The 22085-nt window shown below is 44.7% G+C and overlaps 1 protein-coding gene across 1 annotated transcript in view; it reads left to right on the top strand.

Moving 5' to 3' along the window:
• LOC134572591 (class I histocompatibility antigen, F10 alpha chain-like) overlaps positions 1-18896 on the top strand; it is a 57761-nt gene extending 38865 nt beyond the window's left edge. Inside the window, exons 7-10 of the mRNA XM_063431647.1 lie at positions 758-817; positions 2610-2669; positions 10588-10691; positions 18615-18896. Coding sequence (XP_063287717.1) covers positions 758-817; positions 2610-2669; positions 10588-10591 — 124 coding nt within the window. The 3' untranslated portion in view covers positions 10592-10691; positions 18615-18896. The remainder of the gene's footprint in view (positions 1-757; positions 818-2609; positions 2670-10587; positions 10692-18614) is intronic.
• The last annotated feature ends 3189 nt before the right edge of the window (positions 18897-22085 follow it).

The raw sequence follows: 22085 nt of genomic DNA, 5'->3' as shown, positions 1-22085 counted from the left end.
GCCCTGGCCTGCACTTTGAGAAAGGGGCGTGTTTGTCGTTAGTGACGACAAAACACACCCTCTCTGCCCCGCCCCTTCTTAGTGGGCCGCTGTGATAAAAAAATGCCCGGGCCGAATTTTTATCCCAGTCCGGCCCTGCTCCCCTCTGTGCAGTTTGAGGACTTCAGTCTCAGGGAAAAATTGGGCGTTCATCTCCTGGTCTGTGTCAGATTAGTAGGAGTTACTCTTTGTAAAGACAGCTAAAATAGCTGCTGCCAGGGACTGTAACTTCCAGTAATCTCAGGCAGCACTTAGGTAAACACAGAGGCCAAATAAAATACATGCCAAATAATGAAGACCTCCCCTTAACACAGTGCACTTCATTAATAACCTGGCTGATAGAATTTGGTTGTCAATATTTAGATTGTATTACAAAAATGCCTTGTCACTCCTATCTGTAAATTCCTTTAAATAACTGTGTATCTCTCTTCCTTAGGTCCAATTCAAATTACATCCCTGCAATAGAGAAACTTGAAATGAATACGGCAACTTCAAGGTATGGACTGCGATTCAGAAGATATTGCACCGGATTTCTTCCACCTTTGTTACTACATTATTAATTTACTATAACAATGTTACCATTATTACCTGCAGTTACATGTAGTTATTAATAACCTGGCTGATAGAATTTAGTTGGCAATATTTCAATTTTACACAACAAATGGCTTGTCACTTCTAGCTGTAAATTACTTTCAATAACCATATCTCTCTTCCTTAGGTCCAATTCAACGTACATCTCTTCAGCAAAGCAACTTGAATTGAACACGACAGCTTTAAGGTATGGTATGGACTGTAATTTAGAAGATATTTTACCAGATTTCTTCCACCTTTGCTTTTATAATAAATAATAATTATAATAATAACTTGCAATTTTTCTAGCGCTTTTCTCCCAGTGAGACTCAAAGCCCTTTACAAATATACAAACTTAAAGACATAAAAGTTAGGGGTTTCTGAAGTTCAGCTGAGCGGACTGAATGCCTGACGGAGGAGGTGGATCTTTAGCTTTTTTTAAAAAGTCTGTAAGGACGGTGTCTCTCTGAGCACAGTAAAGAGTTGCAGAGGGTAGGGGCAGCGTGTCTGAATGCCCTGGAACCTGAGTCTGTCTTTATTCTTGGCGCGGACAGGAGGATTTTGCTGGCTGACCGAAGTGAACGAGGTGGAATATAGCGTGTGAGGATTTCTTTCATGTACTGTGGGGCTTGGTTGTTTAGGACTTTGAAGACCAGGAGTCCAATTTTGAAATATTGGAAGCCAATGCAGGGAGTGGAGAATAGGTGTTATATGGCAGGAGCGAGTTCGATAGGCCAGTAGTCTGGCTGCTGCATTTTGTACTGTCTGAAGGCGATGGAGTTCTTTTTCTGGGAGGCCTTTTTACATTGCAGTAATCAAGCCGAGAGGATACAAATGCATGGATTAATGTTGGCATATCATCCGGTGGAATTAAGTGTTGTATCCTGGCTATGTTTTTCAGATGAAATTAGGCAGATTTTATTACGGAGGAAATCTGCCGTTTATATGATAGTTTAGAGTCAATTAGCACTCTGAGGTTTTGTACCTCTGATGAACTAATGAGTTCAGAGCCTCCAAGCCCCAATTAGTTAGGCGATATTTTTGTTGCCTGGGGTCCCCTCACTAAGAGTAACTCTGTTTTGTCTGGGTTTACTTTTAGCCAACTAGCATTTATCAATTCTATGAGGTCTACTAAGCAACTGTTGATGCGGTATGTTGGGTCTGTGGTATCTGGAGCAAAGAAGAAGTAGAGTTGTGTGTCATCAGCATGGCAGTGATGTCTTAGGCCATGTTGTCTGATGTCCCCTAGTGGTAGCAAGTAAATTGCAAATAGCATGGGAGACAAGATGGATCCTTCTGTTGGTGCCAATGACCTTGATTCAGTTGTTACTCTATGTGAACTACCAGTGAGGAAAGATTTAAACCAGTGAAAGGGAACTATAGTCACCCAAACCACTTCAGCTCAATGAAGTGGTCTGGGTGCCAGGTTCCTCAGGTTTTAACCCTTCACATGTTTACATAGCAGGGTTAATCCAACCTCTAGTGACTGTGTTCCGGACGCATCTGCGACGCTGAATGCGAAATTCGCATTTGGCGTGCAGAACGTCCATTGGAAAGCATTGAGAGTCGGTGGGGGAGGAGAGGTCATCAGCGCCGAGGGAGCCCAGCGCAGAAAAAAGGTAACTCCTTCAGCGCCACGAAGGGGGACCCTGTGCCTCCTAGACCACAGATGTGTTGCAAGCGCTCTATTAAAATTCTGTGGTCAATGGTGTCAAATGCAGCTGAGAGATCCAGGAGGATTAGGATGGAGTAATCACCTTTGTCTCTCGCCATAAGGAGATCATTTAGCAAATCGGACTGCCGCTGTTTCTGTGCTGTTTAATAATTTCTACATTATTAATTTACTATAACAATGTTACAATTCTTACCTGCAGTGGCATGTAGTTATTCATAACCTGGCTGATAGAATTTAGTTGGCAATATTTAAACTGTACACAACAAATGGTTTGCCACTCCTTGCTGTAAATTCCTTTAAATTACTGTGGATCTATCTTCCTTAGGCCCAAATTAACTTCCATCCCTGCCAAAAAGCAACGTCAATTGAACACGTCAGACATAAGGTATGGACTATGATTCAAAAGATATCTTCCACCTTTGCTACTACATTATTAATTTACTATATCAATGTTACCATTATTACCTGTAGTTTACTACTGTTATATTTTGTACCGCAATCAGTGGTGTATTTTGGATTGGTGCTGCCCTAGGCATGACAGAACACGGGCACCCCCCAATTAAAATTTACCTGCCCCTTCCTGCCAAGACCACACCTCTTCCTGTTAACTAACACACATTTTTTTTTCAATTTATGTTTTTTATCAGGGGTGTACACACAAGTATATGTTAGTTTCAGTAACTGGTTAGATAGTTTAGTCTGACAGCTTGAGTAACCGCCCGACCCATAGTAAAGCATAACATAAACATAAGCAGTCTAGACAACTTGCTGCGGCATAATAAAACAAAATACTGCATCAAAAACATTTCCAGACATGCCCAGGCACTTGCAGCTTGCGTATTGTCTTGGGGGAACTTGTCCCTGGATTTCCCCTATTCGCCGGCATGTATCTCGGTGTTCTGGTGTTTGCTGCATGCAGGGTCATGGTTTGAATCTTCAGTTGCTCCCAGAGTGAGTTTGGGTCTTGCTCCGATGTGCGTGTATAGATCTGGTCTCCTCTTGGGACCTGTAATGCTCCATCTATGCTCCATCTGTATTGGACCTCTTGGTCTCTGAGCTGCTTGGCAACTGGTGCCAACTTACGCTTCTCCGCCAGGACCGCAAATGGTATGTCTCCATATATTGACACCACCCTGCTTTCAAACTCCACACTGCCCATTGCTTGTGACCGTGCCATGATCGTGGATCGAACCGCTATGTCCCTGGTGACAATTATGGTGTCTCTTGGCTCATCGGCTGGTGCAGTGGTGGCTTTGTGGTTGTGGAATGCTGCAAGTAGCATTGGTAGGTCGTTTTTCTCTTTGAGGCTCATGTGTAGGAAGAGTCTCTGGGCAAATGGTAGGAGATCCTCCCCACTGATTTCTTCCGGGACCCCCAGCAGTCTGACATTGCGGCATCTGTACCTAGACTCCCTTGAAGCTATATTCCTCTGCATGCATGGTAAGCTCCTCTAACTGCACTTCTGTGGCTAGTAGCCTGTTATCTCTGGCAGTCTCCCTCTCCTCCACCTTTTGTACTCTCTGGGTCATAATACCTATGTGGCGAAACCAACCTCGCCACTGTGAACTGGAGAAGCCTGGTTGCTAGCCTCCTACCCTGCGACTATGGCCCCGCAGGCTAAACCTTTTATTTTACCTGCAGAAAGGCTTGTTCGTGCCTTTCTGCCAGGGTGTTCAGTAGATTGAATCTACCGAACAAAGTACCGATCGAGGGACCACCTGGAAGCTGGAGTGTGCCGTCAATTGACCACCCTTAAGCAGCTTAATTGACGAACACTGGGTGGCCTTTGTTCATCAAACGAACACGTGGCGGCGGCCATCTTGAAACTCCCGAACAGCGGTGTTTTGCCGTCGAGTGTCTGGAACTAAAATCGGACACTCGACTAAGCAAACACCGCTGAGACCTCCAGACTTCCATGGGTTCGTGCCGAAACTACCGAACGGGCCGCCGTTCGGTAGAAAGACTTATACGAACAAGGGGATTACAATAAAGGCAAGCAAGAGCTAATTTCATTTGGTACTTTCAGCCAGTTATACCCAGGAACAGAGACCGACCGCAGGGCCAAACCTTATGGAACTATTTTCGGCTACTGTTGCCTGTGCGGTCGGTCCTAACTTTCAACCTCTATAACTCCCGAACCCCTGGTCCGATCTGGGTGATCTTTTAGTATGTTACTCACCCAGATCAGGGCTATCAGGGGATCCCATATTTAGGAGTGTACTCTAAGTATTTGGGGTACATCCAGAAAGTAGGGAAATTATGTATTATGATTAAGGGGATTATGTGTCATGCTGAGGGGAGGAGATGTGTGGGAGGTAACTCAGGTGTGATTGGTGCATCGGGTAATTATTGTTGCATGGGAAAATCCTTTATAAGCAAAGTGTGTTAATAAACGGACAGATTCTGCTTGACCCTCAAACCGAAGTGTCGTCTCGTATTTGGGGGAATTGGATTGTATGCTGATTGCCAGGAGTGTAAGCGGATGGCATGCTTTTCCTGTTCAGCTATTCCAGTGTTCGTGTGTTTCCAGTTCGGGAGATTGGGGAATTCAAGTGTGCAGTTCGGGAGTTGGAAGATTCGTGTAGTTTGCAGTTCGGGAGATTGGTGCTTGCAGTAGCTGCTTGTCTATCTGGAATGGGAATATCGCCTAAACGGGTTTTAACCTCTGGTGAGCGAAACGGTCCGTTGCAACCTAACTCCTCTTGGCTCTCATGGAGGTCATCCTTTCATACTAGGAGCAGCTGCTTAATATCTCCATGTGTGGAGGGCGTGGAGTCATCCTCCGAGTTGGTGAGGAAGCAGGTGATTCCGCCTCTTCTTGCAACTCCTCGGTGTCCTCCGCCTCTGGCTGTACTGCATGTGCCATTGTTAGCGGTGCATGCGGAGTAGGCTTCTCGAAAGAGAGCCTTATGTCTGGGAGACTGGTGCTCTCAGACACCCGGAACCTCTTGTTTTTTCGCTTATTTTTTTATATTTTTTCGTTTTTTTTTTTGCTTTTGAGTCGGAGCTCCACCAGAACACATCTGCTCAGTTGGCCACGCCCCCCTGAACTAACACACATTTTGACAGACTGACACACATACTCATGAAGCACAAGCATCAAGCACACAGTCTCAGATACACTGATAGATACACACACACTCACTGATTTGACACATACAATCATTCAGACAAACACTGACATACACACGGGCACTGACAGACACACACTCACTGAAAGATACACACACTCACTCCCAGACAGATATACATACACACACTCACTGACGACACACACACTCACTGACACACACACATTCACTGACTGACAAAAACACACACACACATTTCACCTCAACACAATTATTATTATTATTATTATTATTATTTTTTATTTTTTTTTATGTTTTGTGACAAGTATTTTATTTTGATTTTCTTTTTCGTCATATACATTTTATGTTTAGCACTTTAGGAAGTGTTGTAGAATTTTATATGACTGTATTGTTGTTGTTTTTTGTGTTTATTGGGGGAAAAAGGTACAATTTGGAATCCTAACATTGCCATGCACTTTTTAGCATGTGGAAGGAGAAGGAAGGTATTTTTAAGCATTAATTCAATCTCAGCAGTTGCCGAAGCTATTTTTCTTGCATGTTAGGATAAATGAAAGCTGGGCTACTTATTATTTGTAAAAATTTAAATCCACCTAGCCTCCCTACTTTTGGGAGAGCTAAGTGGATTAATTACCTGGGGTCCAGTGGGGCTGCCGAGCATGCAGGCTTGCAGGAAGGCAGTCGGGAGGCCAAAGTTGGCGGCGAGTGAGCGCTGCAGAGTGATGCAGGGAGCTGAAATATGACGTCATATTATGTAGTTATTCATAACCTGGCTAATAGAATTTAGTTGCCAATATTTAAATTGTACACAACAAATTGTTTGCCCCTCTAACTGTAAATTCCTTTAAATACCCGTTTATCCCTATTACTTAGGCTTAAATTAACTTCCATCCCTGCAAAAAAGCAACGTCAATTGAACACGGCGGTTTTAAGGTAAGGCTTGAGATTCAGAAAATATTGCACCAGATTTCTTCCACCTTTGTTACTACATTATTTACTATCACAATGTTTCCATTATTACCTGCAGTTACATGTAGTTAGTAATAACCTGGCTGATAACATTTAGGTGACACTATTTAAATTTTACACCACAGATTGCTTATCACTCTTAGTTGTAAATTCCTTTAAATAACTGTATGTCTCTTCCTTATGCCCAATTTAACTTCCATCCCTGCAACAAAGCAATGTAATTTCTGGTCAGCTCTACCCACCCACCTGACCCGGTTCCTTCTAACTATATAGAATGCTCTTCCAGGTGTTACTCATAGTCAATCACCTCCTCATTCCCTTCACATGCTATCAGTTACAGCAATCTCACTATACATTCTCTCTGCCATCACCAACAAAGTCCTATCCTACCTCTTGTCTCATCATCCCATTTTACCTTTAGATTGTATGCTCACAGGCAGGGCCTTTTACCTTTTTTGTTTTAAATAGTTTTTTTATTTTGTTCAGCGTTAAGAGCAGTTGAACAACAAACCAGGAGTGCAATTTTACTTTTGCCTTCACAGGGGCTAACTAGAGCAATATAAGGCATTATATTTTTTCTTTTCTCTTCTCCTTTATTATTTTCTCTTCCTATTTCCTATCTGTATTCCTTTTTTCTTCTTTTCTTTTCCCCCGTTTTTGTAAACGTTATTCTTTCCCATTTCCCTCCCCTTTAAATTAGCATAGGTAAAGCAGTAATATGTATGTGTATAATTATGCTTGGGAAGTGAGATAATTGAACATTCATACAAATCAGTAAATGCCACTAAGACTGGCGGACGATACTCAGTTAGCAGTAACCTCCATAGTGGAGCTTGGCATATGGCGTAGTTTAGAGGGGTAGAAAGGAATCCCTGCGCCCTGTGTATAAGGCCACTATACTAACTGTCTAGTATTCTGGGTTGTCTGGGTATGCAAAAGGGCGGCAGCGAGCTGTAGACCGATATATATTGGGACACACAAATAAATACATGTCTGCAGTTATAGCACGCTTAAAACTTCAGGTGACTAGTCATGTGAGGACGGTAACATAGGCGTGCGTACGGGGTGTGCCTGGGCACACCCTAATCCCCGCTGCACACCTATGGAGTGAGACCGGCAGGGGAGATCTCAGGATCTCCCCTGTCGGCTCATGCAGAGCCGGCGCTATCCGAGCGCTGGCTCTGCTCTACGCCTCCCCTCACCGACCCACAGGCAGTGAGGGAGGCAGGAGAGGACCCGGGGAGCTCTTGCCAGCAGCTCCGCAAGGTTCCTCTCACGAGATCTGAGTGTTGCCGCGGCAACGCTCAGATCTCGCGAGAGTGAACTCTAGCCCCGCAGGCTAGAGTTCACTCACCACTGGACCACCAGGGAAGGCAGCAGGAACAAGGATCCCCCCTCCCTACATAAGGTAAGAAGGGAGGGGGATATTAAGTAATCAGCCCCCACCTCCACTGGACCACCAGGGAAGGCAGCAGCACGGTCCCCCCTCCCTACATAAGGTAAGAAGGGAGGGGGGGGGTATTTATTAACTAATCTGCCCCCACCTTCCACCCCCACAAATCACCCAAACATACAGCACACACACACAGCACCCTCACAAACAGCACCCTCAAAAACACACACAGCACCCTCACACACAGCACCCTCACAAACTGCACCCTCACAAACTGCACCCTCACAAACTGCACCCTCACAAACTGCACCCTCACAAACTGCACCCTCACAAACAGCACCCTCACAAACAGCACCCTCACAAACAGCACCCTTACAAACAGCACCCTTACAAACAGCACCCTCACAAACAGCACCCTCACAAACAGCACCCTCACAAACACACACAGCACACACACAGCACACTAACAGTACCCTCACAAACACAAACAGCAGCCTCACACAGCACACTAACAGGACCCTAACAAACACACACAGCACACTACCAGTACCCTCACACACAAACAGCACCCTCACACACAGCACATTAACAGCACACTCACAAGCGCACACACACACACAAACAGCACCCTCACACACAGTACATTAACAGCACCCTCACAAGCGCGCACACACACACACACACACAAACACCCTCACACAAATAGCACACTACCAGCACCCTCACACACACATCACACTAACCGCACCCGCACACACACACACAGCAGTGTATGTGTGTGTATGTATATATATATATATATATAAATATACATACATACATATATATACGCGGCGTGTGCTTGTGCTTTAGGGTGCACACCCTAATGCAATAGGCTGCGCATGCCTATGGACGGTAACAAAATCTTTAGGGTTACAGGAGGCAGATTACGGTATTAACAATCTAATTAACTAGTAAACTGCATGATAAGCTACAATAAAAGCATAGCGTGCAATGACCGAATAGCTCAAAGCAGTCCTACAGTCATATAGGAAGCAGTAAATTCCGCATCCTAGTCAGAAGGTGGGTATATAGATGTTTAGGGTCCCTGTGTAGTGGGAATTAGTCAGGGCACTCCTGGGGCTTAGCTAGAAGCTAGATGTTTCTAGAGATTAACGCAAAAACTAGTCAACTAGATCAACTAGTAAACTGAGTGATAAGCTACAATAAAAGCATAATACGAACTTCAGAAAAGTATATAAACGTAAAAAAATATCACCACAATAAATAATGTGTATAAGTGACAAAGTATATACTTATCTCAGTATTCAAATGAGACAGCCTCCCAGGTCATCACCCAGATCGGATGACCTTTACACAGCAAAATACAAGACAACAGGAATATTTGGGATACGGCTGAGAAATCTATAATTGAAACACAAAAGTGTACATAGTGTAAATCTACATTAAATCATGGGTAAGTGATCATGAAATGCACTCACGAGATGTAGATGAAAAGACAGCGTTGCTAAGGTGCCTCCCCCGATTGTGATGGGGGGCTGATGCCTTTCTCCACTTGCTCCAGACGATAAGTGAAAAAAACAGGACTTCCAAGGTGGTGGAAAAAAGAAAACAATTTATTAAGGATGAAAAAATCACCCAGCAATAAAAGTAGAAATACATCGTCTGGAGCAAGTGGAGAAAGGCATCAGCCCCCCATCACAATCGGGGGAGGCACCTTAGCAACGCTGTCTTTTCATCTACATCTCGTGAGTGCATTTCATGATCACTTACCCATGATTTAATGTAGATTTACACTATGTACAATAAAAGCATAGCGTGCAATGACAGAATAACTCAAAGCGTTCCTCCGGTCAAATAGGAAGCAGCAGTTTCAGCATCCTAATCGCATCCTAGATGTTTAGGGCTGCCGCCAGGCCACTCCAGGAGCTTAGCTAGAGGTTAGATGTTTCCAGAGATTAAAATTTAGGATTAAGAAAAAACAAAAGCAAACGGAAATAAGCTAAATACAGCGGGTTGGGATAACCCCCCCTGCCGGTTATTATACCAGCTGACCTCCCTCCACCTTTGGCCCTGGCATGGATGTGCTGATATTGAGAGGTATTGATTGCTTTAGTAGCTTGATTCGTTCAGGACAGGCTGAAGGCCTCCGGTTGCCATTGTTAGGCCACAGGCGTGCAATCGTATGTAGACCCGAGTTACCAGCCGCCTCTAATTTGCAGACCTCCGGTTGCACACCAGTCTCTATGCGAAGTTAGGGGCATTACTCCACTCAGTTTTGGCCATTTGGAAAGCCAACAAGCAGTCAGTTTGTTGTATTTTGATGGTTTTTCGTGCTCAGGGCCAGATCTGCTATAGATGGCGTCCTGTCAGCTCAACGGTCCATCCCAGCCCCCCTCTACCTTTTTTGTATCGGTCTGATTATATTATATTGTTATTTTCCTAATTGAACACCGCTGCAGAGTATGTTGCCACTTTATAAATGCCAGTTATAAATAAATATACACACGCACACATACATACATACATGCATACATAAACATATTATATATAATCTGCTCTGGGGAAGCTAAAAAAACTTTCATAACCATGTTTTGTGGTTTTTGTATGGTCTCCACTTTAGAATCTGGATGTTAATGCTGCAAAGTTGTCTTTCGTTAGATTGAGGTTAATTCTAACTCTTTTTTTTTTATCCTGTTTTGGAATTCTGGGTATAGAGTTTGTGTGCTAAGAATTAAAAAAAAAAGTATTGTTAAATCTTACAAAGATTTAAATGTTCTTGTTGCACATCCTAAAAAAAACCTGCAGATGCCTTTGTTAACAATATCTTATAAAATGATGTTTCTTTTCAGGTGACACAGGGCTATGAATATATCTAAAGGAACACGTCAAGTTGCAAAGAAATGGTAGATCATGGATTGTTTTTCTGCATCCAACACTTTTTCACCTGAAGAGTGTAGATACGAAAATCCATTTTGCTATCTATCCTTGCTGTTCATATAAGGGTTAATTTGAACCAAGAATAAATGTGCCATTTTTTTTTTTTTTTAATTCTTTATTTATAACAAGGTGAAACACCATTTGCACAAGAAACATTAATACATATCACACTGTTAGGACATTTTCATGAGCTAGTATGCGCAGAAAACACTTTGTATAGAATAAAACAGATGTTCTTCATAGCTTTGTTGATGTCTTCGGCACACTAGTCACGAGGTGTCAATATGTGTGCATGGCGTCCCTCCTATTTTCCATATACATAAAATTCAAAAAGAACTTGAATGGCTATAGCATATGAGGCATATTTTGTTGATAAGTAAACATACATAATCACATATCCTTCGGAATACATGAGGACCTCTCCCAGCCCCGCCGAGGGGCGAGGGGGACGCTTGATGATATAATCGCACACATCTAAGAATATCCCTAGCTATTAGCGTCCCTCTCCAGACAGGACAAGGTCCGAGCCAAGATAGAGATAGAGAAGAATACGAAGCCATTCAGATGGTTAAAAGAAGGAAGGTAAGAAAGAAAAACAGTAAAGATATAGGAAAGCGGGGATAGAAAAGAATACAGGAAAAAGGGTCAAGAAGGGAGGAGGAGGGAGGGGAGGTTATATGGATAGGAGGGGATGGAGTAGTCATGTGTCCCCAACACCAGCCCATGAGGCAGAGCCCTCGTTCACAACCTTGCCACGCTATTCCTAGCATACAGCATTACATCTCCCAGAAAGCCAGCCGTATCCCGAGGCTCCCTAGTGGAAGCCCCATTATACCCTCTGTAGGGGGGGTAAGTCAAGTAAGTATCCGGTTCCCGAACAGACTACAGAAGAAGGGGGTGCGGAGGCCCAGATCCAACTCTCGCGTCTCCTAATCACCCACGCCACTATCTATCCATGGTGCCCAAACCTTATCAAATTTTGCAGTTGTGCCTCTGATGTTCGCTGTAAGTTTATCCATAAGGAACGTGTCCTTAATCTTTTGTAGCACCATGTGAAGTGGGGGGGCGGAAGGTCGAAGCCATGTTTGAGCCAGTGCCCGCCTCGCCGCCAGATTCACTTTATTTACCAGCTTCTGTTCGGTTCTGGTCCAGTCCTCTAGAGGTCTGGCCAGAAGGAAAACCCATGGGTCCAGCGTAATCTCCCTACCAAAGATATCCTTCAGTAAGTCCGCCACCCCTTTCCAAAATGTCTGGGTCTCAGGGCGTTCCCACCACATGTGCAAGTAGGTCCCTTTGTGACCACAACCTCTCCAGCACACGTCCGTAGACATCCTATTCATCCTACACAGCTTCAGAGGGGTGGTATACCACCTGAACATGGTTTTATAAGCTTGTTCCTGCGTGGAGACACAAATGGATGAAGTCGCTGCAGCTTCCCAAATCTCCTGCCAATCCATCCCCTCCAGCTCCTCACCAAGATCAGCCTCCCATTGAGCTATGTAAGTAAGCTCCCCCCATTCTGACGTGGATGTACTTAAATGCGCATATAAAGCTGTTATAAGGCCCCTTGGGAATTGTTCCCTGAGGCACATGGTTTCGAAGAAGGTAAGCGGTTGCAATGCACAAGATCTATTAATCTGGGTCTGTGCAAAATCCCTAAGTTGTAGATATCCTTGAATTCCCTAGCGTTCAGTCCTGGGGTGAAAGCCTTGTTTCTAAGATAGGGAGCCAACGGGGATGCCCGGGAGGACAACCCATACTTGACCGATGCAGCGTCCCATATTTTCATCGAGTTCGCTATGGCTGGGCAATCAACACGTGTTGTCGGTCTATGGTCCCGAGGGACCCACATGAAGAACTGGGGGATATCAGGTCCCATGAGAGACGACTCTAAGTCAATCCACCTCCTTTCGTCCAGAGGAGAGTGCCAAAACGCTATTTGCGTTAGCTGGGCCGCTAGATAATAAAAATAAAAATTTGGTAACCCTAGGCCCCCCCTTGACTTTGATCTGTACAGGATATTGCTGGAATCTCTTTGTTTCCTGTTCTGACAAATGAATTTCCCCGCAGCCTGCTGGAGCGCACCCAGGTCAGACCTAGTGAGTCGAACCGGGAGACCTTGAAACAGGAACAAAATCCTGGGGAGCACATTCATTTTTACCGAGTGGATCCTACCTATCCATGAAATTGGTTTATCCTGCCAGTTCTCCATATCCGAAATAAGAGTGCGAATCAAGGGGGTGTAATTCTGTTGGAAAAGCTGGGCAGGATCTGCCGTCAGGTGAACCCCCAAATATTTGATGTGGTTTCTCGCAATACGAATATCGTGCATAGTCCCCACGTGAGCAATATCAGGGTCGCACATACTAACAGGTAGCGCTCTCGATTTGGGCAGATTCACCTTGTAGCCGGCCAATTCACCATACGACTCTAATACTGTTGCCAGCGCATCCATTGACTCCGTCGGTTCCGTCAGAGTCAGCAGTACGTCATCCGCAAATGCGGATACAACATATCGCTGGTCCCCAATCGAGATCCCATGAATTTCACGGGTACAGCGCACTTTTTGCAATAGGGGTTCCAGCGATAGGGCAAAAAGGAGGGGTGACAGAGGGCAGCCCTGTCTGGTTCCGTTGCCCAAGGTAAAGGGTAGCGCTTTTGATCCTTCTATTCGGACCCGTGCCTGAACATCCGTGTACATTGCCCTAATCGCAGTGATATAAGTGTTAGGGAGGCCAAAGTGCCGAAGAACCTCGAATAGATAGGGCCATTTAACTCTCATTTAACCTTCGAAGGCCTTTTCGGCGTCTGGCGACAGGATCAATGTTGGGATCCCCCTAGCCGCCTGCCGCCAGATAAGGTCGATGTTACGTCGAGTGTTCTCATACAATTGTTTGCCGGGGATAAATCCCACTTGGTCCGGATGAAATAAACGCGTTAAGAAGGGTTTTAGGCGGGTCGCTAGGATCTTAGCTAGAATCTTAGAGTCGTGGTTTATCAGTGAGATCGGACGAAAATTCTCAGGGATCGAATTGTCCCTGCCCGGTTTTGGCAATAGAACCACGTCGGCCAGCGACATCTCCCTGTCCGGTATGCCCCCCTCCATGAGATCGTTAAACAACGTCTCCAGATGCGGTACAAGCTCTTCACGAAAAATCTTATAGTAACCGCCCTCAAAGCCATCTGGGCCTGGGGCTTTATTGCCTTTCAAGGTTGAAATTGCCGCGTCTATTTCGTCGGCCGTGATTTGCGCTCCCAGGACAGCAGCGTTCCCTCCCCCCAGCTTTGGCAGGGCCAGTTGATCCAGAAAAATTCTCGTTTCATCCGTCTCACGCTGTTGTTGGTCTCTGTCACCTCCCCCAGAGTGGTTGTATAAATTAGAGTAATAAGCTGTAAAAACCTTTGCTATATCAGTGGGGTCCGTGCAATACTTACCTACAGCGTCCTTAATTCTCGTGATGTGGGAGTGACCCTGTCTCGGCGAAGAGATCTAGCTAGCAGCGTATCCATTTTATTGGACTGTTCATAGTATGTCCTCTTGGACCAGACCACTGCACTAGCCGTATCGTCTATGAGCGTCTCACGCACAGACATACGCAGTTTCTGCACGTCCGCTAACGTGTTGGCGGACGGGGCTGCCTTATGTTTCTCCTCAGCTCGTCCCAGAGCCTCCAGGAGGGATGACAGTAGTTGCATTTTACGTTTCTTCTTTAACGTAGCTTCGCGAATAAATATGCCCCGTATAACCGCTTTGTGAGCGGCCCAAACCGTAGCCGGGCGGAGGTCAGGCACCGCGTTCCTAACGAAGTACTCGGACAATTCCCTTCGGACTGTCTCCACCACGACCGGATCCTGTAGCAATGAAGTATTCAGTTTCCAGGACCACGGAGACGCTGTACATAAGTTGTCCATCGTTAACTTGATCTCCGCGTGGTCCGACCAGGTTATAGAACCGATCGCGGATTCTGAGATTTTTTATGCCGAATGTGAGTTAACTAGGAATAGGTCGATCCTGGAGTAAGTGTCGCGGGGTGCAGAATAAAACGTATGGTCACGGTCATCAGGATGGTGAGCTCTCCAAATGTCCAAGAAGCCGGTACGCTGAATAAATGTGCGGAGTAGCTTATCCTGGCTCCCCCTTCTGTGCGATCTCGGCAACCCTCTGCTACGGCTCCGGTCCACAGCTGGGCATGGAGCGGCATTAAGATCCCCACCCACAACTATCATGCCATGCGGTAAGCCATTAACCATTTGGGCCATTGTGTCCCAAAATTCGGCGGAGGGGTCGTTGGGGGGATATATATTAAGGAAGTGGATCGTGTGGGAGTACAAACTCCCTGAAAGCAATAGAAAGCGTCCCGCCGGATCAGCTATCACATTCCCTATCCGAAAGGGGCATCTATGGTGTATAAGGACAGCTACTCCATTCCTTTTGTTCAAAGCTCTTGCCTCATGTACAGTTCTGAATGTATGGTCCCTCAACGTGAACTTCGCTGGCACTGGCACTGGCACATGTGTCTCCTGCAGGAACGCTACATCTGGATTCAGGCGTTTAAGTTCCCTGAACATAAGGCGTCGTTTACTCGGGGCATTAAGGCCTTTAACATTCAGAGATAAAAGCTTTAACTGCATCGTAGTGAACTAGAAGTTAAGCTCGTCTTACAAGTCGGACCCACCAGGGGTCGACACAAATAATGCATAACGGACACAATGACAACCCCTCCCAAAAGGCTTCGAGCAGGGAAGAGGGGTAAGGAAAGGTGAAGATGAAGACAAGAGATGGTAGAACAGTGTGAGAAAATAGTAAGAGAAAAATAGAACAATATAGAGAACAGTAGCGTGGTCTTACCTGTTGCCAGGACAAAACGGGGTATATGTTGAGGCGTCTCCAGAGTACCGAAAGGGCCCCAGAACCGCATAAACATAGACCAACAATGAATAGCACCCCCAGGGTGCCAAGCGAACCCCAATTGGAGACAAAAATTGAACAAAAAGGCATGTAAAAGTACAGAAAGGCAGGGGAAAACTATCGGGCCGCGTTGAAGTCACGTCCAAAATCGCAATCCCCCACAAAGAGGCACCAATCCGGGTGCCAGGGGGATACCGAGAAAACTCCGTACTGTGCCCCCCCCGGCTCTCGGCAGTGACCACCTGGACGAGATATCCACGTGGAATATCTACAAGAATTCCACAAAAGGGGAATGCTTCAAAGGCTGTTGGAGTTCGAAGTCCCAATAAGAGACTCAGATGTAAGAGAGCATAACAGGTGAGTAGATGGGTCGTTATTAAAGAGCAAAAAACCCACGACAGGAGTTAAGTGTTAAATATCAATAGAAAAACAAAAAATTATAACAGCTACATACATTGTGCCTATGATGGTACATATCTACACACGTTCATATCCACAGCCCTTGGTGCACAACACCTCGTATCCTCTGAGCACAACAGTAAGTGAATATATATGAGGGGGGGGGGGGGAATAGCAACCTCCCTATAAAGGTATCTCTCCATGTCAAGCAGTATCCAGACCCAGATCACCCACTGGGGTAACAGCGACCAACCCCAAGCCCCCCAAGCAGACCGCATGGAGAGGTGGGCCCCGGGACGAGAACAAGCATTATGGAAAGGCGTGAAACCCACCCGGAGACCCAGGGAATTGGCAAGTCGCCTATCAAACCTATCAAGATACAAAACGCTTCAATCGGGAAGCTATCATTTAGGGGAGGGGGGGAGTCCATATGACTATCGCCTCCGCAAGCCCATTCCTGGACCCCGAATTAAAGAACACCACCCCTCTTAGTCAGGTCAGAAGCTTATAACATGCACGTTTACACATTACATCGCCCCTGGGCCCCAAGCCCCACCATCCAGGTATCCCCCACAAAGAAATGAAGAAATAACAGCATCATAACCCGACATAGAAATATATGCAACATAAAGATGACGGGATTATAATATTAACCGTATCCCGCCGCCTGCCGCCCTATTCCGATCCCGCTCCCCAGCAAAAAACAGAGTCAAAATGTACATTAGCCCCCGGCCACAAGGGACCTGACATGAAACAAAAAAGTCAGGCGATGGAATATAGTGGGCCGACTTGATAAGAAGTCTATGGATAAGGGGCAGCGCCAAGACAGTAGCGCAGGGACCAGGGCGAGGACAGGGGACAGTGAGCAGCCCTAACCCTCCCCAAGATAATCGGACCCACCCGCGGTAAAGGTAATCCGCTTAACCAAGAGCGCCTCGCAAAAGATCCCGACAGCCTGGGTCCCCCAAAAAATAAAAATAAAACACCATAAAAAACCCAAAAGGCACAGAAAGCGGGGCCCTGGCATCACCCTCCCAAGCAACTTAATCCCACCCGCGAGGTCTTACCAACCGGGACAGCAGCCCTCCGACCCGAGACTGCGACGGGAGAACCGCTCTCCTCAATCATCCGCCGCAAACCACTCACGGGGGAGAGCGGTGAGAACCTCCGCTGACGCCTTCGACACCGGAAAATCATCAGGGGTTTGGATCCCCAACTCGGTCAAAAATCTCGTCGGGTCACCATCTGAGAATAAAAGCTTTGTGCGGCCATCCTTGAAGGCCATCAGCCGAAAGGGGTGCCCCCAGGCATACTTGATAGAATGGCACTGCAAGAGTTCGGTAATCGGGCGCCATTCTCGTCGCCTCTGCAAGGTCAGTGGGGTCAGGTCCTGATAGAGAGTGAGGCTTACCCCCTTATGGATAATCTGGCGGTCTCTGCCATACCTCATCAGGGCCTCCTTCGCCTGGAATGACAGAAATTTAATAATTACATCCCTGGGACGCCGGTCATCCGCCCACTTAACCCTGAGGGCTCTATGCGCCCGTTCAATGTGCCACAAGTGATCCAGGATGTCGGGGAGTAGCGGTTTGAAAATCCCCAGGACGACCTCAGTCAGGGACCCTTCCCCTTCCTGCTCCGGTAATCCCCTGAGGCGTACGTTGTTGCGCCGCGTTCTGTTCCCCAGATCATCAATAGCTGATTCTGCAGTAAGTAATTGGGAAGTAAGGTGGTTGATTTGGGCGGCGGCTGCATTGTTGGCCATGACCGTGGACTCCACCCGCTGCTCGAGTGCCGCCGTCCTTACCCCCAAGGCCTGGATTTCTGCCTTTACTTCAGCTGTATTGCGCACTATCTCCGTGGCCAGGTAATTACGGACTTCCGCCAGTTTAGCCAGGATCTGGCTGGTATCGGAATCCAAGGAACCCATGGCCACGCTGCTCGCTGGGCTTGCGGGTGAACGGGGCGTACCTTGGCCTTCTCGTCCGCCATCTTGTGCGCTCGATCGCACAGCGCGAGAGGCCACAAACATATCGGGCACAGTTACACCCGTTTCCACCGCTTTCTTTGTCTGCTTTCTCGGGGCTCTCTTATCCATCGTGCTTCCCCCACCTGAATCGGTAACTTTAGCAAGTTGTCTCCGCTTTTGTATGCTGTTGGCACCGCGGTCGCAGCGGAGCTCTACCCGGACACGTCCAGCTCGCTCGGCCGCAAACCACGCCCCCCTAAATGTGGCATTTTATCTCCTATGCTCGGAAATAGGATTTATATAAAATCCTAGTTACGGGAAAAGTACTGATTTCGAAATGTCCTTGTTAATTGTCCAAGAAATCGTATTTGTAAATATCTGGTTTTAATCAAATATGTAATGCGTTATATAACGAAAGATTATAACTAGAAACAGCTGTTTATAAATTGTGAAAAACAATCTTTGTCATTGTCACGCCCATATGCTCATTTTTCCCCCCTGCTATGAAAATGGGGTATAAATATAACTTGCGTAATAAAGGAATTTGAATTGGTTATTGAACAAGTCTCTGCTATTCATTTCCAATTTCCAGAGCTCTGAATGAGTTGGCAAATATCCATCATCCACAAAGGGTCCGGGCTGATTTAATCCCCAACAAAGAGAAAAAAGGCATATTTGATGTGACAAATAGTACAAGTCAGTATTTATACCCAATAGATTTTTACCATGAAATAAATATAAAAATATTTTTTATATCTCCTTTCCTGACAGAACGCTGTGCCATAAAAAAAATAAAAAAATAGAAAAATATAGAAAATATAGTGGTTTATCGTCACTGGGCAGGTGAGCTTGCACTTTAATGGAGTGATACTAAAAACTCCTGTTATTTAAATCTGCATAGGAATTTGGGATAGCGCACAGGTAACTCTCTTTCTATGTATTTGGGCTAATGTATTGTAACGGAATGCAGTATAATAGTACACGATATCCGTTGGTATCTTCAGGAAATCCACAGTCAGAGTAGAAAGCACGGCAATATCCCCAATCCTCCCAATAACCGGACGAAACACAGTTTGGGAGTCAACTGACTGGCTTTATTCACAGCTGGCATATTTATACAGTTCCCCATGCAAGGGGTTTCCATACAGTAAATCCAGGGGATTTCTCCCATCATGCAATGTGACTTTCCCAGCAGGCATTGCTGCACGAGAAGGATACTCCCACTAAAATGGACGATTAAGTGGATTATCCCCTCGTGCAGCAAAACTGACAATTTACTTTAAAATACATATTTCACACAATATTCGGTACTTTGGAATAACCGAACGTTCGGTAGGTAGCTGGGGTCGAAGCGCATACTTTGTGAGAATACCGCTCCGATCCCAGCTGAATTAACCGAACGCCGCACAGAATACATTTAAACATTGAAGTTAGTTTAAAAGTACCGAATAAGTATGGGGAACATAATGTACCGAACGCGGAACTCCCGAACGCTCTGGAAGTCCAGCGGTGTTCGGATCATTGAGTAGCCGTTTTCAGTTCCAGGCTCTCGACGACCGAACACCGCTGCAGAGACAAAGGATCCAAGATGGCCGACCGCCGCATGGTCGGTAGCCGAACGACGGCCACCTAGGAGAGCCCTTAATTATCGATTGCAACAATGTTGCAATCGGTTAATTGGTGCCACACGACCTGTGAATGTGTGGTTGACCTGGGGAGCCCGCATTCGTACGGCGAACGGCCAGGATAGCCGTGTTTCGTCGTACTAATGCTTTGTGTGCTGGCAGCGTACGGCTGCCAGCATGCGAACGGCCATAATACAACACATATACATTTAACGGTACACAATATGCAGTCAGCCTACGGACAACCTGTAATGAATATAGTTCAGAAGTGGCTAGGTTTGCCACATGTATAATAATATAATAACTGTAATGTATACTGTTTGAGGGTAGGACTTAATTTTGATGTGTTTGTATAGTGCATAATGGGCTGGATTAACATCTCAAAGCATTTAAGGATGATGAATAGGACAACATGATGTAGAGGAACAATGGGGAGAAGAAAAATAGGAGAGAGAGTGAAAAAAAGACCCAAAATAAAGAGTTATATCACAAATCCATCACCCAGAAAATGTACAAATATAAATTTAATGTCGCCATGTTTGTGATATTGCAGAATAGGCAGGCAAATAGCATTAATAAATGGCAATATTTACTTGCATTGCTGCGATTGCACTGAATTTATTCTCTGTGTTTGTTTTCTATAAATTCCGTGTTTCTGTTAGAAAAAGAGATACAATGCAGGTATTTTTGTATTTATTTTAAAAATAAATAAAATATGTTAGGTGTAGATATTTTGTTACTGTTTGTCACATCAAATATGCCCCTTTTCTCCTTCTACTGGGAAAAAAAGGTTGACCATAATAACAAAATCCAACCCAACTTTGCACCTTTGTAAACTTGTACAAAAAAAGAAAATATATTTTTTAATAAAGTATACACTGTATTGTATAAAGTGTTGCCTCTTCATTTGATATGCTGTTGTTGCATGATAGGACAGAGAATGCATGCATTCCATACAAAATGGATGACATCACAACAACGAGGAACTGATGGTTTTTTTTTGTTTAAAAAAACAAACCTAAAAAAATAAAATAAAAATAAATACTTTAACCCCTTAAGGACTGAGGCAGTTGTGTAAGTTGTGATCAAAACAAAACCTTGAATTTGCACTACATGTCCGTTCAACCATAATCCACCTTTTATATCATGTACACCCACACATCGTATATAATTTTGTTATGGAGAAACAGGGCTTTCATGTCACATCAAATATATGTATATTAAACATAATCTAATATGAATAAAATATAAAACAAATTGATAAATTAAGACATTTTATTATTTTTCAAGTTCTGCATGGCATTTTAACTGTGAATGTCACAATACTGTTAGCTGTTACTGCAATGAAGTACACATATTTGTATTCAGCTATGTCTCACGAGTATAACAGTATCACCCAATGTGCAGATTTTATGGTGTTTTGGGAAGTTACAGGGTCAAATATAGCATGTTACATTTTTAGTTTATACACATTGAAATTCGCCCGATTGGTTATGTTGCCTTTGAGACCTTCTGGTAGCCCAGGAATGAAAATTACCCCCATGATGGCATACCATTTGCAAAAGTAGACAACCCAAGGTATTACAAATGGGATATGTCCAGTCTTTTTTAGTAGCCAACTAGTCATAAACACTGACCAAAGTTAGCAATCCTATTTGTGAAAAATGCAAAAAACAAATTTGAACGCTAATTTTAGCCAGTGTTTGTGACTAAGTGGCTACTAAAAAAGACTGGACATACCCCATTTGCAATACCTTGGGTTGTCTACTTTTGCAAATGATACTCCATCATGGGGGTAGTTCTCATTCCTGGTCTCAAAGGCAAAATATTACCAATCTGGCAAATTTCAAAGTAAAAAAAGGAAATGCATGCCTTATATTTGACTCTGTAACTTTTGAAAACACCATAAAACCTGCACATGAGGGGTACGGTTTTACTCCTGAGACTCTGCTGAACACAAATATTAGTGTTTCAAAAAAGTAAAACGTATCACAACAATTATATAATCAGTGAAAGTACTGTTTGTGTGTGAAAAATGCAAAACAACTGAATTTACACTGACGATATTATAATTGTTATGTTTTACTGTTTTTAAACGCTAATATTTGTGTTCAGCGGAGTCTCCCGAGTAAATCCGTACTCCCCATGTACAGGTTTTATAATTTCATGGAAAGTTACAGGGTTAAATATAGGGCTTGGGAACCAAATTCTCTGGACTTGCTGCCTGGGTTGTCAGGCAGGTCCATCACATTGTAATTAATAAAATTACTTAATTATGTAATGTTACGGTATAACCCAGTATAGTGAGGGTTAATACGGATTTGGGGATTCACCTTTACAAGGGAACAGCAACTCACGAACACTTCAATTCACCAAGCTGGAAAAATACACAAAATCCTTCTCCCCTTGATACAGGACCAGCAACTCACGAATATTCCAATTTCCCGAATGGAGAATCATACGAAATCCTTCTCTCCTGGAACAGGCAAAAGAATAATCCAAAGTAGC

Source organism: Pelobates fuscus, chromosome 9 (genome assembly GCF_036172605.1).
Source record: "Pelobates fuscus isolate aPelFus1 chromosome 9, aPelFus1.pri, whole genome shotgun sequence".
In the NCBI taxonomy this organism is placed as follows: domain Eukaryota; kingdom Metazoa; phylum Chordata; class Amphibia; order Anura; family Pelobatidae; genus Pelobates; species Pelobates fuscus.
The sequence above is the reverse complement of the archived record's forward strand: the minus strand, read 5'-3'. Positions and strand labels throughout refer to the sequence as shown.